The sequence below is a fragment of the Nanorana parkeri genome, unplaced genomic scaffold (genome assembly GCF_000935625.1).
Source record: "Nanorana parkeri isolate BGI_ZX_2015 unplaced genomic scaffold, ASM93562v1 scaffold1350, whole genome shotgun sequence".
Classification (NCBI taxonomy): Eukaryota; Metazoa; Chordata; class Amphibia; order Anura; family Dicroglossidae; genus Nanorana; species Nanorana parkeri.
The window spans coordinates 324477-341764 of record NW_017307618.1 but is presented as its reverse complement, the minus strand read 5'-3'; the positions used below and the strand labels follow the sequence as shown (position 1 = coordinate 341764).

Here is a 17288-nt window from a genome sequence, read left to right as displayed (position 1 = left end):
ACACTGTATATTTCACAGAATGGTCAGAAGTCTTCATTTCTACACTTGTGCTCAGCCATATTGGCCATAATGGGCCTGAGGCTTCCTCGTGGACAAAAGGTCCAGTCTCTTGCTCATTGGACATTGGAGGTCTATGTGGGTTCCAGTTGCTTACATCAAGTAATATAGGGGTGATAATGATAATATAGGGGTTGTTTATACGATGCAATACCGCCAGGAAACAATGACACTGTCTACCACAGTGACCTATAGTCATGCCACTCATTGAATGGTGTCCATTGAATGACATACAATTGGCTGGAAAAAATGCGGTTGCAATTGATTTTAAGTAATTTCGACTACAAGCTCTGTCAGGGTTATTTACTTCCCCCAGATGGGGAGATAATTAAAATAGACTAGATGATTACAACTGAGGGGGGAGTTGACTTTAGAGGGAATTACCTGTTAGTTACTGCCAAAATCAATTGATGGTAAATATTTCCATGTGAAAGTGAAACTTTAGTCTATCTCATCTCAGGAGGGGCCTAACTAAACTAAATTTCCACTGGGAACATAACAGAATACTCTAAGCACAGTGATAAAGTTACCCTATGGCCAATGATGATTGCATGATTGGAACTACCAGGTATTATTGAGCCTCCCAGAGAGAGGTGTTAAAGGAGAACTATGGGGTTAAGGCTTTTCCCCGTAGTTCTCCTTAGGGTAACGGGAGGACACAAACTAGTGTCCTCCCGTCACCCTAGGCTCAGTATACTGAGACGCCGCAGTATACCGTGAGTTGTTGCTCGCGGTATACTGAGACGCCGCAGCTGAAGCGGATCCCGACAATTATGTCGGGATCTGCCCAGTTGCGTGACTGACAGCTGGCTCTGCCTATCTAGAGGCAGTGTCAGCTGTACCCTCCCCAGTCCGTTCCGCCAGTCAGCGCTGGCGGAGCGGGGAGGGGGGAATCCAGTCCCTCCACTGTCACGGCAGAGAGCTGTAACAGGATCGAGAGGTGAGCGAATGCTGGTATGTGTTCGCTCACTTCCCGATCTACTGAGCCGACCTATGACAGTCTCATTGTCACAGGTCGGCTAGAACTATGAGGTGAGTGAAAAGCACTCACCTCATAGTTCTCCTTTAAAACAGCATTGTATGTGACAAACAATAGATGTAACTACACTGCTGAGTCCTGACCAGAGGGTTTGGCTCTTTAATGCTGTGCCATACGCTGGTGTAACTGCTGTTTTGTTTCCCCGACAAACAATTCTGAGCACTTCTCACTGCACTGGACTGCGTACACAATGTCGTTCATCTTGTGTTTAGGCGTTGGGTCTTTTGGGGGGACCAGTTGTTGCCTCAGTGTGTTGCTGGGTACCCCATGCTGGTTATAATTCGCAGATTATGTTGATTGGAACAACATTCACCATATTTATTCCCAGATAATTTTTGTACAAGTCATTTTGAATTGAGAAAGCTAGTCAGATGACAAGCGAAATGTCTTCAAGAAAAATACAGCAAGCCCAGTTGCTTTGATTTATTTTTTACAGATATACCATGACCTTCACAGACTTAATGGAGAACTATGAGGTAAGTGATATCCACTCATCCTCATAGTTAGAGCCAACTGTGACAAAGAAGCTGTCGCAGGTCGGCTCTATCGATCGGGAAGTGAGCAGAAACATGCACCGATCTGCTCATTTCCCAATCGTCTCTCTGCAATGAGCGGTGACTGCCAGTCATCGCTCCCCGCAGGCATTTCCCGCTCCCTTCTCTGATCCTCCAGCGCTGAGTGGAGGAAAGAATGGGGGAGGGGAGGGCACAGCTGACTTTGCCTCTAGATAGGCAGAGCCAGCTTTCACTCACGTAGCTTGGGATATCTCAACAGTATTGTCAGGATCCATCCCTGCTGTGGCATTCTCAGTATATCGCGGGCAATAGCCCGCGATATACTGAACTTTGGGTCATGGGGGGAGGTTAGTATATGTCCTCCCGTAACCCTAAAGAGAACTATGGGGAAAACACTTACCCCATAGTTCTCTTTTGAGTCATGTGACACACCAATGTCACATGACCTTGTTTACAAACATTCAGGCCGGAGCCCAGGGGCGTATCTAGCACGAGGCAAACAAGGCCTTTGCCTCGGGCGGCATTTTTTAGGGGGGCGGCCTTCCAGGCAGAGGGTGAGGCGCCCGGTGAGCAGAGGGGACAGTGAGCGGGACAGCTTCGCCTTCCGACATGAGGTAAATGCTCGGACCGTTCATATCTCAAGGTCTGATGAGGAAGCCGCAGCCGTTCTCAGTGAACAGCTTCCTCATCAGACCCTGAGATACTGTGTGCGGTTTACTGTCAGTGTGTGTCAGCACGGGACGGTCACGGGACATTAACTTTCTCATCCCAATCGTTCTCTTACCTCCCCTGTACGCAGCACAAGTATGGTTCTGCCATCACTGCTCCACTTCAGTAGTCTAAGAACCAGGGTTGGCGATCGTGCCCTGACGCAAAAAGCTTTAATGCCAGTTTACACCAATTGCTGTGCGTTCTAGAACGGTAGCTGCTGGAACACACAGCAACTGCACACTAAATTCCCCACTTCGTTTAGGGGCACCAAAGTCATGTACCCTGCCTGCAGTACGATCGGACACATGGAAAAACATTGCCTGCGTTCCAGTCCAGTGCGCACGTAAAATAGAGAGAGCATGCAGCATTTTTTTTGCGTTCACACTGGACCAGATGCAGGAAATGTTTTGCCATGCATCTGATATCACTGCGGGCAGGGGGTGTGACTTCAATGCACCGCCATGCCCCCTCCCACCCCAGAACGAAGGGGGAAGTTTTGTGAGCGATTGCGGTTCGTTCCAGCAGCTCCCGCTCTGGAACGCAACGCAATTGGTGTGAACAAGCCCAGAGGGGTTTATAGAAGCCTAGGGATCATCCAGAGGTTCTGGGAGAGATGAGCAATTTCTACTTCTCACATATGTTACCCCTGACACCAGTAAACTTCCCAGCTATCTATTCAGATCACCATACACCTTACAATCCGCCATACAATCTCCGTTCAATCTACTTCACATTTTCCAAAACGGTATCGTTTTGTATGTAATCTGCCAGGCCCTTCCTATACATGGAAGTTGGAACCGGTAGATCTAGAGGAGATTGTACAGTCAGATTGTAATGTGTGTGGGGAGCTTAAAGTGACCTCAAAGTCAAAAATCCCCTCCTCCCCATGCTGGTGTAAGAACTTACCTTGATGGATGTCTCTTGATCCGATCATCTTCTTCTTTCCAGTAGTTTGCAGCAGTCCCTCCAGCGGCGGAGTCGGTCTCTGATCCAGCGCTGACTGTCGTGTCCCCTGTCCATTGACTTACACTGTGCCTCTCTTCTCCCGGCCGAAGATCTCTACTGAGCATGCGCCCGCCTCATCATCCTTTGCGGCTGCCCGAGACACAGGTATGATTTAACCTTTTAGTTACTTTTTCTTTGTAATGTTTTTGCATATATCTACTGCTTGCCGGCTGATTTATATATACATCGCTTGCTAGCAGTAGATATACAAAAAAACGCGAGGTTTAAATTGTCCTTTAAGGTAACGTTTTCACTTTCCTCTGACCAGCCATGGGGGGGGGCGCCCAAATCTAGTCTTGCCTAGGGCAGCACAAAACCTAAATACACCACTGCCGGAGCCAGAGATGTTTATTATCAAGCCGAAGACCTGGCAACAGGAGAAAAAAAGCCACCATTGCTGGGAGAGTTCCGGTAAGTTCATGGGCATGGCATGCTTTCTAACAAAGTTGTGCAGGTTAGTTACATTACATTCCTCTGTTCCACTGATGATTCCAACACTCCAACCTGGTTCTGTAGGGCCCATTAGCCTCTGAGTCCCATAGAAGCTACATGGCCATCTATGACTACAGTTAATTGCTTTAGGATTTAGGATGAGGATAGCAACTTAACCCTTAAAAATAACCTAACAATATATATGTTTCTGAAATAATTAGCAAATATTGCAATGAAAACTATGTTGTGGTAACTATTTAGGGAAGCAAGTGAAATCAGAACAAATGAGACTTGCCTTGTATCCTAGATAAGTCAGCAGCATAGTTTCCAAAAAGCTGATTAATGCAACAAGCACCTATAAGGAAAGGGAACATAAAATGAGGGTTCCACAAGATAAAAGTTCCAGTTAAAGCAGTGCTATACGGTGAGAGCATTATATAATAACACAACTGTATTAAAGAGGTCCTCCAAGAAAGTGTTTAAGCTGAACTCTAGATGGATATTGAGTTGAGTAGTTGAGTATTCCATCAAAATTATTATTTTTTTCCTCCCATGTACAATATGGGGGGTTTATTTTGGACAAAGGTTTTCAAAGCTGCTGAGCAATGCTGGTTAGAGTTTTGTGTTTGTCTTGCATGAATGCGTTAGCTATTTCCTAGTTGATGATTTTCTCAAATTGTGCTACAACAAAATTGTGGATGAATGTGTTACTATGGCAAAAAAATTTTATATATACCAAATATGGAACATAACTTTTAGCTACCATTTGGAAGTTAAAGGAGTAATTGCATTTCAAATACGTTTCCGCCAATCCAGTAGCTGAGGTTTCTCTATTTAAATGCTACTTAACTGGCCTAGCTACTTTGAAAGGGTTGGTTAAACAGAAAGTGATGTTGGCAGGATGTGGGGGGAGACAGGAAGTGAGATCACACGGCCATTTGTCTGAGAAGAAGAGACAGTGCTGCATGATGGAAGGAAGAGTGGGCAGCCATGCCTGTGCTCCCTGACCAAGCGTGAACTCCATTTTGAATATTGAAGAAGCATGCATCAACCATCAAACTTATTATTTTGTGAAGGCAAAGCACACTCAAACTAGGAGAAGGAGAGATGGTAGTAGGAGCCAACCAGGCTCTGTTGTAATTCACATGTAGGAAATGTTAATAGATATGTTAATATATGTGAATCTATGTATATTTCAACTGTGTATTTCTCTACTAGATAGTAAGCAGGGCCCTCCTAACCCTACTGTAGTGAAATTGTATTGTAACTGTACTGTCTCCCTCCATTTTGTAAAGTGCTGCACAATTTGTTGGCATTAAATCCTGTATAATATTAATAATAATATTAATAATAATAATCTGATTGCCTAAAGCTCAGGTCTAAACGCTACCCATATGGAGACGGAAGAGCTGCTCAGTGATATAAAACGTTCAGCTCACAGGCTTTATATCACTGTGTTTAACACCTAGCTCAGGAGATAACTTTGCTCACCTGGAGTGCCCACAAAGGAACAGGTCTGTTCACCCAAATGATGGGGGTCCTAGAAAAGAAAAAAAATATTGTTATGGGTATAAAGTAATACATCAGTAACATTCAGCTGTTTAAAGTAAACTGATGTACTGCTGCTAATCCAGTAGTCTAAAGGTCAGTGTAACCACCTTCACCCCAAACCTTTACATTGCCATATGTGAAAATCCCCTGACAACAGCCTGAGCAGATGATAAGTGACCATTCCTCTAATTATGCACCCACAACCTCTAGCATGCTTGATAATGAAGGAGGAAGCTGCACCATAATCAATGGGAATTAAACAGCTTAGAGGGAGGTCAACTGCAGGTCAGAAGGAACTGTGAAGAAAGATGTGTTTGAAACTGATTTAAAAAAAAAACGAAATGTACCTACCTAAGTGTAGCACTCCTCCTCTTGTGGTGATGCAGAATTAACCCCAAGTAGTGTGCATGTTACCATTTCCCCCTCAAGGTTGGGTTCTTGGTGTATGGTGGGGAGAAACATAAGTTGGGAGCCAGTCACTTTAGTCCTTTGTTGTCCTTGTGTTGCTGAGCTCAATTTTAGGAGAGAGGGTTTAGGGGTGCAGGATACCCAGAAAGAGCACAGAAAATAGGACAGGTACTCTGAAAGTAGCGGGCCCTTTAAAAACAGCTGCTCGGTAATTCCAGGACCTGTAAGAGCAGCCAAACAGATCTATGACCCTGTAAGTGCCACAATCTTGCTTATGTTGCAGTGGATGTCTCTCTAATCAGTCTGGCCCTTGAACCTCTGACAGAAGTTACAGGTACCTTAATTTGTGGGTAATGAATCCTTCTTGCAATGCCCAGCAGTAGCTTCTATCCAGCACCTTTGCAACACCCTTCACCTAGGAGAGACCTTACAGATGCTCCCTCCAGGCAGCCATCTTCTTGCCCAGCTCCCTCTTGATAAACACCCTCCAGCAGAGCAGCTAAAGTGCTAGGGCCCCCAGCATAACACCCTGGCTGAGGCAAGGCCCAAAAGAAAAAGAACACTCTATACCAGTGGTTCTCAACCTTTTTAGGGCCGGGACCCCTTGGTAATATTTGCCAAGTTGTGGTGACCCCCAAAGGTAAAATTTAGGGATGACGCGGCTGCTGCAGCGACATCTGGAGGCCTGGCGGGGGAACTGACACTGCTGCGCTAGGAGAGAGCTGAGGAGGACTCTCACCTTGCACAGCGACCCACAGGTTGAGAACCACTGCTATAGGCAAAGACCGGACCGGGCTCTGCAGATGGAACTAGAAGAATTGGATTTAACCCCTTCGTGACGGGAGACGTACAGTGTACGTCTTGTCACTTTGTGCCTATATGACTGGCCACGTACACTGTACGTGACGAGTTATATCAGGCTTTGTAATGCCGGTATTTGCTGATTCTCAGCATTTAACAGTCATTAATGTCTCAGTATTGAGGCATTAATTAATGAAATAATTAAGCTTTTTGTAAAAGCTTCTTCCTTTCAGTAATGAAAGAATGAAGCCGTTACATGCAAATAGAGGACCGCAATTTGCGATCCCGTATTTGACAGCTCAAAACAGCAGAGAGGCAGCAGTGACTCACCTCACCTCTCTGCTATTTGTTTTGACAGCTTGAGAGCCCGATGTTTAGATACATTTCACTCAAAAGATAAAAATGTATATCTTTTGAGTGAAATGTATCAGTTCTGATCGTCTAGGCACGATCAAAGAGCTTTTAGTGAGATCTGAATCTGACTAAAGTCAGGATCAGTCTCTAAGGTTATTATTAGCTGTTCCTAAGTTTGGATCAGCCTAATAGCCAAAAATAAAATAAAAAAGTTAATTTATCAAGCTGTCATAGTGATTGCTTGATATAAACTGACAAGAAAAAAAAAAGTTTTTTTATTTTATTTTTATTTTTTTTACAAAGTGTAAAAAAATTAAAATAAAGTGTAAAACAAAATTAGGAAAATATAAATTATATATAAATATATTTTTTATACTATAATTAATATAAAAAAATTCTAAAAAAAATAATAATAATCAAAACTTGTGAAAAAAGTGTTTTCTTCTAGTTTTTTTCCTCATTTTTTTTATTTTATTCAAACTAAGTGAGGGGTTAGGTACACATATGTGATATAATTATATAGCCCTATCTGTCCTCTAAAAAACTATATATAATATGTGTGGGTACATTTCGTAAGAAAGTATATTACTGCTGTGGAAGAATCACACAGCAAAAATGTAAAAAATGTGTCAGTCATTTATGAACAGAACCTGAAAACTAGCTCAGTCATGAAGGGGTTAAAGTGTGTGGCTATATAACGTATGAGGTACATACTCTGCAGTACTGTCACTGATAGGGATGGGCTCGGACGTGTTCGCAGCTCCACGTGCCGAACTTCAGGTCCCCCTCTGCTGATTGGCAGCATCAGAGGGCGGTTGCAATAGCTAGTTTGCTATTGGCTTTTGCAAAGTGAAATAGCCAATAGGAATCTAGCTATGCATTTCTATGGTGGTTTTTTTTTTCTTTTCTGACTAGGCGACCCCTGGCAAATCGTCATTCGACCCCCGAGGGGGTCCCGACCCACAGGTTGAGAACCACTGCTCTATACTCACATCATCTTTAGGTGGATGCCCAGGAGAGAAAGAGAACACTCTGGAGAGGTGCTCCAAACATTTATCATCTCACCAATCCTCACCACTGAGCAAAGACTTCAGTGATTGGTCAGGCCACACAAATATTCATAACTCAGTGATTGTCCTTCCCATGCTGACTACTGGAACCTCCTCAACAGTAGCAGACAGAAGCAATCAACACACCGAGCTTAGGAGAACCTGCAGAGTCTAGAAAATATGTAAAGAGAGCTCAGACTGGCTACAGCCTAGCTCCAAAACACACAAAACCTAATTGGAGACACTCCAGCTAAGGGCAGGGACCCTACAAAAGAAAATTAGAATTGAAATCCTAGCAGAAAGGCTGAATAAACAGCCCAGTGTAGCAGGGTGAGAGCAGGTAGGGAATAATGGCAATATAGGGGGAAGTGTCAATGATAAATCACACCACTTCTGTTGGAGTCAGGGTAACTTGGAAATTGCCTGCATCAAAAGTTTGGGGATCCCAAGTGAGGGGGGCTTGAAATGGATCGACCTGCAAATAAACCTGTAAACAGGCTGTACCTTTTTAACAGCATAAATGAAGACTACAATGGAGAAGTAACCACCTCCACCTCAAATAAGTACAGCTGTTCCTTTAATAGTACTGGACTTCCGTGCTGCTAGACAAGTGGGCACTAATGTGTAATAGACTAAGAACCAGCTAGATCTCTGTGCCATGGAATTGTGGTTCTTACCAGTCAAATTTGTGCTGTGAAGAATAGTTCTGTTTTGGACATTCCCAGCTGTAGATAAAAATAAAGGTTGATGTGTAACTAAAAGAAATACACATTGCAACAGAGTTTCAAGTGAGCAATAGATACAAGGAGTAACCAAAATAAGGTTGCGTAGGCAAGAACTGTATATATACTATATTGGGGTGTATGACAGGAGATGGGCATCTGCTAACAAGTTTAATTTTAGTAAGGGTCGGACTATAATTGGGGATAATGTCTACTGGAACTCAATACCCCTAGTCTTACATTACAGTCTTTCCTGCCCGTGCGTGCCCGCTAGGGGGCGCGCGCGAGCAGAAAAAAATGCCGTCTGGCGACCGCAACCCGCCAATGCTGCAGTGCCGTCCGTCCGTTTTTTACAACGGGCGGAAGGCAAGTGGTTAAAAAGTTAATAATTGTGTTCCTCATTCATGTGCAAGGTGCACATGCATAAGGAACACAATTAACTTTTTAATGACATTCCATGTCAAGGTAGAACTTCATCTTGAGCATTGCAGAAGCATGTATCAACCACCAGGACTGATTGAAGTCCCTTACTTTAAGCTAAGTAACAATTTATTGTGTATATTTTTGTTAGATGTGAAAACTAGGATAAATGGATTAGGGTTGTTTGCTTGTGTATGCATGTGTATGGCTGTGTATTCACTGGTTTTCTCTGTGCCTTCCAGCCTATTCAACGCTCAGTACACATTTCCATATCCTTAATTCAGTAAAGATATCGATTTTTACACCTTATCTTGTGTAAATGCCTGTACTTTTTTAAAGGTTGCTGTACAACCCAAAACCAAAACACTGGGGGCTTATGTATAGGGTTGCCACCTGTGCAGGATTCACCCGGACAGTCCGGGTTTTGAATGCTGTGTCCGGGTTTCACGGCAGCAGAAACGCGGACACAAGATGTCAGGCAGACGGGGCAACCAAAATTAAGATAAGGGCTACTGGTCCCCCGTTGAAAATAGTCTCAACTGTGATATTTACATACGAATGGGTGGCGCTATTTACATATGAATAAGCTACGACCCATTCTCCCAAAAAAATATCCGCGCGTCACTAGAGTGTTCGGGTTTCGCTTGAAGAAAAGGTGGCAACCCCACTTATAAACTGGAATTACACTGTTTTTTTAATTGGAGTGGGCATTGATTTTGATATCTTTGCCGATTAAAAATGCTCCAAAGCTTGTTGAAGGAGAATAGGCATGCAGAGAAATCCATGAAGATTAGGAGATGTGTGACTTGACTGCTTTGGCTAGAGAAAGTCCATGGATATCTGTTGTACAGGAGCTTGCTTAGTATGCTTATGCTTTGTATAGGGCTTGGAGCGATAGAGTCTCAGGTTTCTCCTCAGACTTTAGTCTTATGTGTTTTGGGTTCAGTAAGGGTGAGATGCTTGCAGGAGCTGTGTTTGGTTAGCACTTTCCTTATGCTGTACATACAGAATCGGAAATGAGGAGAAAGGCAGAGTTGGAAAAGAAGTCATTGAAAGAGCAGCTTGCAGTGGCTTCCGAGTGTTTGCAGGATACCGCTAACAAGGCTACGGATTTGGAAAGTAGGGCATTAAAAGGCCAACCTGCCGAGGCTTTGAAGTGTGTTCAGACCACTGCAGGCAAGGCTGAAGATTTGAATGAGCGGTGTGCAGTCCTCATGAGCAAATCTAATTATGCCCTAACAAAGGACAATGGCCGGAAGCCTGTAAGTAGAGGAAGGTTATATGCAACTGTTACTTCTCTTAAGCAGGAAGCTGTGAATCTGATTAACACAAATAGCGATGGCCGAGTTGAATCAGACAATAGGAAGGCGAGGACTATGATCTCAAAGAGACAGCTCTAGACTAGCCTACCTAAGGTAGGAGTTACTAAAGAGATATAGATGCGATCCCTGCTCCAGCTTGTTGGTTATGTGTTTAGATTAAGCACTGAAATCTTGAGGAATGCTGAATTACGTTTTACTTGCTTAGAAGAACATTACATCAGAATACAGCATTTTACAACATACAGTGAGAACTTCCTGCATATATCATAGATAAGTATGCATATAGAAAATTAACATAGACTAGCATTGCACTAGAGCGCCATCTACAGCTCAGTGTATGCTGTTGTATTTCCAACACAGCTTTGCATAAGAGGTGGAAGCAAGTGATTGGGAATGGTGAATTAGACATTTTTGTTGTCATAGGCTGGAGCACAAAGATAAAAGCTGCGAAGACTGATCAGCACTTCAATTCAGGTGCATCTTACTATTGTTTGCAAAAACCCAAAACAGACAATTTTGCTAATTGCTTCACAAATAAGTAAGTGTATATCAGCGTGCATTGTTTAAAAAAAATGCAGGCACTGTGAAAGAATATCTTTTAGGCTTTTCAATAAAAGTATTCATTGGCTGCCTGGATGGAAACAGTGAAGACTTGTATCATTAAAGTATTTGATGGATGAATGGGCCTTGCTTCATGCACCAGACAATACGAGTCTCCCTGTTATCTATCTGGCAAAATGATAGTGAGAATCTGGTTATTCTGGACAAAAAGAAATTTTCTCTCCTTAGACATTTTTATGCACAAGGCTCTGACAGATCTTCCTTTAGACACTTTATCTAACATTTAACAAGAGGTTTCAAATGGTTGCCTAGTGCACAGATTAAAGCTCATGCTAATGCAAAGGCTGTGTAGGCATTAGGTGAATGTAGGGTTGGCACCTTTTCTTACATGTCTTTCCTATTAATACATTGCCAACCGGTCCTATTGCTGCTGGACAGTTGGGTAAAATACTAGTGTGGTCACAAAGATAATAGGAGAGAGCCGGGAATACATACCAGTTCCCCTTGCCATCTCTTGGGTCATCTAGTAATACTCGTACGATGTAGAGCAGGCAACTCAACAGCTTCAATGAGAAATTAAACAGTCGGACCCTTAAACCTGGAAAATATCATTTAAAAAAATATATTAATTAGATTTCTGTATTGGGGGAGAAACGGGCTCCATGTCACATAACTCCACCTATTTGTGTCACCCTAGTGCCTTGGTTCTCAACTGGTGGGTCGTGACCCAAACGTGGGTCGCGACCTCGTATTCAGTGGGTCCCTGCGTGCCTTCCACTTTTGTAGGTGAGATGTTCATGAGCCATCCCCTAGCGCAGCAATGTCAGTTCTCGCACCAAGCAGCCATTTCAAATATGCTGCCTAATACTGAGTGTCAGCTTAAGGAGGGTGGGGTGGGCTAGGGCTATGGCCGTGAGGGAGCTCTAGCCATACCTGCATTCCCTTGCATGCCTTGTAGAGGTACCTGGACCAAAGTGACGTCACATTCTGGCTCCTGGCACCTCTACAGTGTGTGCACGGGAGCTGTACAAGTGGATGCACATATGGATGGAGCTACAGCACAGCACAGCAGCCCACACTGGACCTCAGGCTGAGGATCCACTCCAGTTCTCATAAGATAGGGAGAGTTTTTGAGAGCACGTTCACACTAGTACAGTGCGTTAATCGCACAGTCCCGTACGATTAACAGACTGTACCACACAATCGCATCTACCACGAGTTCTGGTGTGAGAGGTACATTGCATTGCCATTCATTTGAATGGCACCCCAAACGTATCTCCCACCCACAGTTCTATTGCCCACATCGTAACGCACGGTACCGCAATGCCATGTGTTCCATTGCAGTGCAACTTGGGTCACGACTTAATGACCAAGGACAAATATGGGTTCTGAGGTTATACAGGTTGAGAACCACTGCCCTAATGTACTTCCTTTCCCTACCTAACAATTAATTATCAGATGTTCAATAAAAACCTTTTGTAAAGCGTGTAGAGAACACCTCTATCCAGTCCATCTGTCTCTAGCACTTGCTCTCCCTGGTTCATGTTTAGCCAGCCAAAGCCACATTATAACTCGGAGCTTCCCTTTGGCCATATTTATAGCTTGAGATTGTACAGATTCGGACAAATCCCAGGAGACAGGAAACCAATATGTCTAAAATGAATGACTGAAGCCCAGTGCTTTATTCTTCCCGGAGAACAGGTTCTACACTTTATTGCTTGGCTTCTAAATTCTTCTTCTATTTCTACACTTTTCGGTTGTCTGAAATACTTACTTGATCTCTGATTTTTTATAAAAAATAGTTTCAGTCGCTCTTTGAAGGAGTTTTCATTCACATAAAATTCTACCAGGACCCTAAAAAAAAAAGATTAAAAAAAAATAAGCATCTATTAAAATGTTGGATTTTTGGACATACACCACTTCAGAAAAAGTGTTAATACACCTCATACAGTATATAAAAAGTCCTTGCCTACAACACCTTTTGTTTCTTGCTTGTAGCATGCTTATAGAATTATTTTGATGATAGCATTATTATTATCATACAGGATTTATATAGCGCTAACAGTTTGCGCAGCGCTTTACAATATAGGGAAGACATTACAATTACAATACAATTCAAGACAAGATGGTAAGGAGGGCCCTGCCCGTGAGGATTTACAATCTAAGAGGGAGGGGCAAGTGATACATGAGGAGGTAGCTGTGTGGGGATGAATTGTTTGAGAAAGTGATAGTTCAGTGGTTAGGTTGAGGTGGGATAGGCTTCCCTAAAGAGATGAGTCTTAAGGGATCGCCTAAAGGCAGTCAGAGTGGGAGAAAGACAGAAAGGTTGGGGTAAGGAGTTCCAAAGAATGGGAGAGACTCTAGAGAAGTCCTGGAGGCGAGCATGGGAGGAGCTGACGAGAGAGCTAGAGAGCAGGAGGTCTTTGGACGGTTAGGGTGATACTTTGAGACCAGGTTGGAGATATAGCCGGGGGCAAAGTTGTGGACGGCTTTGTAAGTGGTTGTTAATATTTTGAATTTTATCCTTTGGGCTATTGGAAGCCAGTGCAGTCAGGAGGTCTTTGGACGGTTAGGGTGATACTTTGAGACCAGGTTGGAGATATAGCCGGGGGCAAAGTTGTGGACGGCTTTGTAAGTGGTTGTTAATATTTTGAATTTTATCCTTTGGGCTATTGGTCATATGGATGGAGCTACAGCACAGCACAGCAGCCCACACTGGACCTCAGGCTGAGGATCCACTCCAGTTCTCATAAGATAGGGAGAGTTTTTGAGAGCACGTTCACACTAGTACAGTGCGTTAATCGCACAGTCCCGTACGATTAACAGACTGTACCACACAATCGCATCTACCACGAGTTCTGGTGTGAGAGGTACATTGCATTGCCATTCATTTGAATGGCACCCCAAACGTATCTCCCACCCACAGTTCTATTGCCCACATCGTAACGCACGGTACCGCAATGCCATGTGTTCCATTGCAGTGCAACTTGGGTCACGACTTAATGACCAAGGACAAATATGGGTTCTGAGGTTATACAGGTTGAGAACCACTGCCCTAATGTACTTCCTTTCCCTACCTAACAATTAATTATCAGATGTTCAATAAAAACCTTTTGTAAAGCGTGTAGAGAACACCTCTATCCAGTCCATCTGTCTCTAGCACTTGCTCTCCCTGGTTCATGTTTAGCCAGCCAAAGCCACATTATAACTCGGAGCTTCCCTTTGGCCATATTTATAGCTTGAGATTGTACAGATTCGGACAAATCCCAGGAGACAGGAAACCAATATGTCTAAAATGAATGACTGAAGCCCAGTGCTTTATTCTTCCCGGAGAACAGGTTCTACACTTTATTGCTTGGCTTCTAAATTCTTCTTCTATTTCTACACTTTTCGGTTGTCTGAAATACTTACTTGATCTCTGATTTTTTATAAAAAATAGTTTCAGTCGCTCTTTGAAGGAGTTTTCATTCACATAAAATTCTACCAGGACCCTAAAAAAAAAAGATTAAAAAAAAATAAGCATCTATTAAAATGTTGGATTTTTGGACATACACCACTTCAGAAAAAGTGTTAATACACCTCATACAGTATATAAAAAGTCCTTGCCTACAACACCTTTTGTTTCTTGCTTGTAGCATGCTTATAGAATTATTTTGATGATAGCATTATTATTATCATACAGGATTTATATAGCGCTAACAGTTTGCGCAGCGCTTTACAATATAGGGAAGACATTACAATTACAATACAATTCAAGACAAGATGGTAAGGAGGGCCCTGCCCGTGAGGATTTACAATCTAAGAGGGAGGGGCAAGTGATACATGAGGAGGTAGCTGTGTGGGGATGAATTGTTTGAGAAAGTGATAGTTCAGTGGTTAGGTTGAGGTGGGATAGGCTTCCCTAAAGAGATGAGTCTTAAGGGATCGCCTAAAGGCAGTCAGAGTGGGAGAAAGACAGAAAGGTTGGGGTAAGGAGTTCCAAAGAATGGGAGAGACTCTAGAGAAGTCCTGGAGGCGAGCATGGGAGGAGCTGACGAGAGAGCTAGAGAGCAGGAGGTCTTTGGACGGTTAGGGTGATACTTTGAGACCAGGTTGGAGATATAGCCGGGGGCAAAGTTGTGGACGGCTTTGTAAGTGGTTGTTAATATTTTGAATTTTATCCTTTGGGCTATTGGAAGCCAGTGCAGGGATCGGCAGAGGGGGCGGGGATGGAAGCCAGTGCAGGGATTGGCAGAGGGGGGATGCAGACACTGAGCGGTTGGTTAGGTGGATGAGTCTAGCAGCTGCATTCATGATAGACCGAAGGGGGGAGGAGCCTGTGTAGTGGAAGGCCAATGAGGAGGGAGTTACAATAGTCGAGACGAGAGATAACAAGTGAGTGGATGAGCAGCTTTGTGGTTTCATTGGTGAGCATGTTTTCTTCTAACATATAGCAATTAAATAAACTAAGAATATCTGTGGATACTGTGGGCATGAAGACTACTTTTCCTTTGGAATGCTCTTCATTGCATAAGTCCTATTACTCAAGAAGGCATGTTCTTTATTGATATCAGACATAAAATGTTGCTATGCCTCTTGGAAGCTATCAAGACCCACCTTAGGGTACCCATAGACATGAAATAAAGTTTGCTCAATGTGGCACCATGTCAGGGAAGGTCGCCCATGGTGGTTTGCTAACTGGAGCGTAGTCCTTGTTTGGTGGAAGAGAAGCAAGGATAGAGCTTACTTTGGGCAGATGAAGCAGTGCTTTGAAACATTTATCACAGCCTGCAATACCACTGGCCACCACTGGATGAAGACTCACACAAATTTAGCTGGCAGAATACACGCAAGCAAATACAAATCTGGCAGACAATCTAGTGCACTCTAAGGCTGGGCACACACCTTACAACCATTGCAAGACTTTTGTCTTGCGATGGTTGTTGTAAGGTACTTAGAAAAACGTACGATCTGCCTATCTTGCATAGGCAGATCGTACTTGTGATGATCGCAAGCCACGCCCCCTGAGGGGCGGGCTTCTGATGACAGCAATGCCGAACGGGCAGTGTGCGCTTGCGCAAACGGGCCCGTCCGGCTTTTATCTCACGAACATGCTACACACCCGCTGAACATCATACGATGCTCCGCGGGTTTTGAAACATGTTCGTAAGTTTAAAGTCGTGCAACCTTACAGTAGTAGAGGTCGCACGGCTTCCACACACCTTACGATAATCGTATAATCGCGGGATTTCCCGCGATTATCGTAAGGTGTGTGGGGACCTTAAGGCCCCGTTCACACAGCGATTTATCGCGCAATTTTTGCAGCGATATCGCTCATATTTCCACGCGATATTGCTCTATGTAGCTTCTCCAATCCATTTCAATGGAGCTGTTCACATCTCGCCTCTCAATATCGCTCAATATCGCTCAATATTGCTTGTAGCTCGTCGCTGGTAGCTTGTCGCTCCTACATGACCCTTTTTTCGAGCGATTTAGAGCGATATTGCTCCTTATTGCATACAGCCCAATAGGAAAAAGTCGCGCAATATCGCGCGATTTTCATGTCGCTCAGTGTGAATGGGGCGTAAGGGCTGTGGAGCAGCCAATTGATTGCCACAGACTTCTGCAATTTTAACTCTGCCCACACTCCAGCAGTTTGTCAGCTGACTGGTCTGCTAGGCAACCATACACACACACAGGTCCCAGTCTAGTATATCTGCTACCAGATCCCTTTCTGGTAAATCTCACTCTGCAAATGTCAGTTGCCTGACTGTCATTGAACATGCTTTGAGTCACTAACACAGAAATATACTGAATTTCCTGCATGTTTGTTCTTTGTCAGTGACTTGGAAACCTGAAGACATTAGGTCAGCCTAATAGCCAGAGAACCATCGTTAGAAGGTGGTTAACATAATTATCTCAGGAAGTGTTTGCATTAAACCCCAACTCTGAGCTCCCCCTTGCTGGTAGTATGTTTTGCTCTTGTTTTATGTTTATCTTTTCCAGATGTCTTCAGGCCAGTCTTGTGACACATGAGGCCCTTTACTCTATTGATCTTCTCTAGCAGTGGGCTGTCCTCGCTGATGCAAACAGCAGTGTTGATGACATGGCATCAACACCTCTCTCTGCAATATTACATTGTGAGTGCAGGGTTCCATTTTGACTCCCCTTAAGGGGGGTGGGTCCAGGACACCCTGTACTCACAGGATATCCTCAGTCTTCCTGATTGAATGAAAGGGGTCTTCAATCATCTTTGAAGACTGAGGGCATCTAGTGGCAGTAAGATATTACTGCGATGGACAGCGCGGAAGAGGCGGTGAGTACTGCAGCCAGAGCTGCACTTTTGTATTAACCATTGCTGG

General features: G+C 43.8%; 1 protein-coding gene across 1 annotated transcript in view; it reads right to left on the bottom strand.

Annotated features, from left to right (window-relative positions):
- The window catches only part of LOC108797839 (potassium channel subfamily T member 2-like), a 147594-nt gene that overhangs the window by 82856 nt on the left and 47450 nt on the right, over positions 1-17288 (bottom strand). The window contains exons 2-6 of the mRNA XM_018569525.1: positions 14359-14438; positions 11443-11545; positions 8600-8647; positions 5251-5299; positions 4055-4114 (exon numbers count right to left, since the gene is read on the bottom strand). Coding sequence (XP_018425027.1) covers positions 4055-4114; positions 5251-5299; positions 8600-8647; positions 11443-11545; positions 14359-14438 — 340 coding nt within the window. The remainder of the gene's footprint in view (positions 1-4054; positions 4115-5250; positions 5300-8599; positions 8648-11442; positions 11546-14358; positions 14439-17288) is intronic.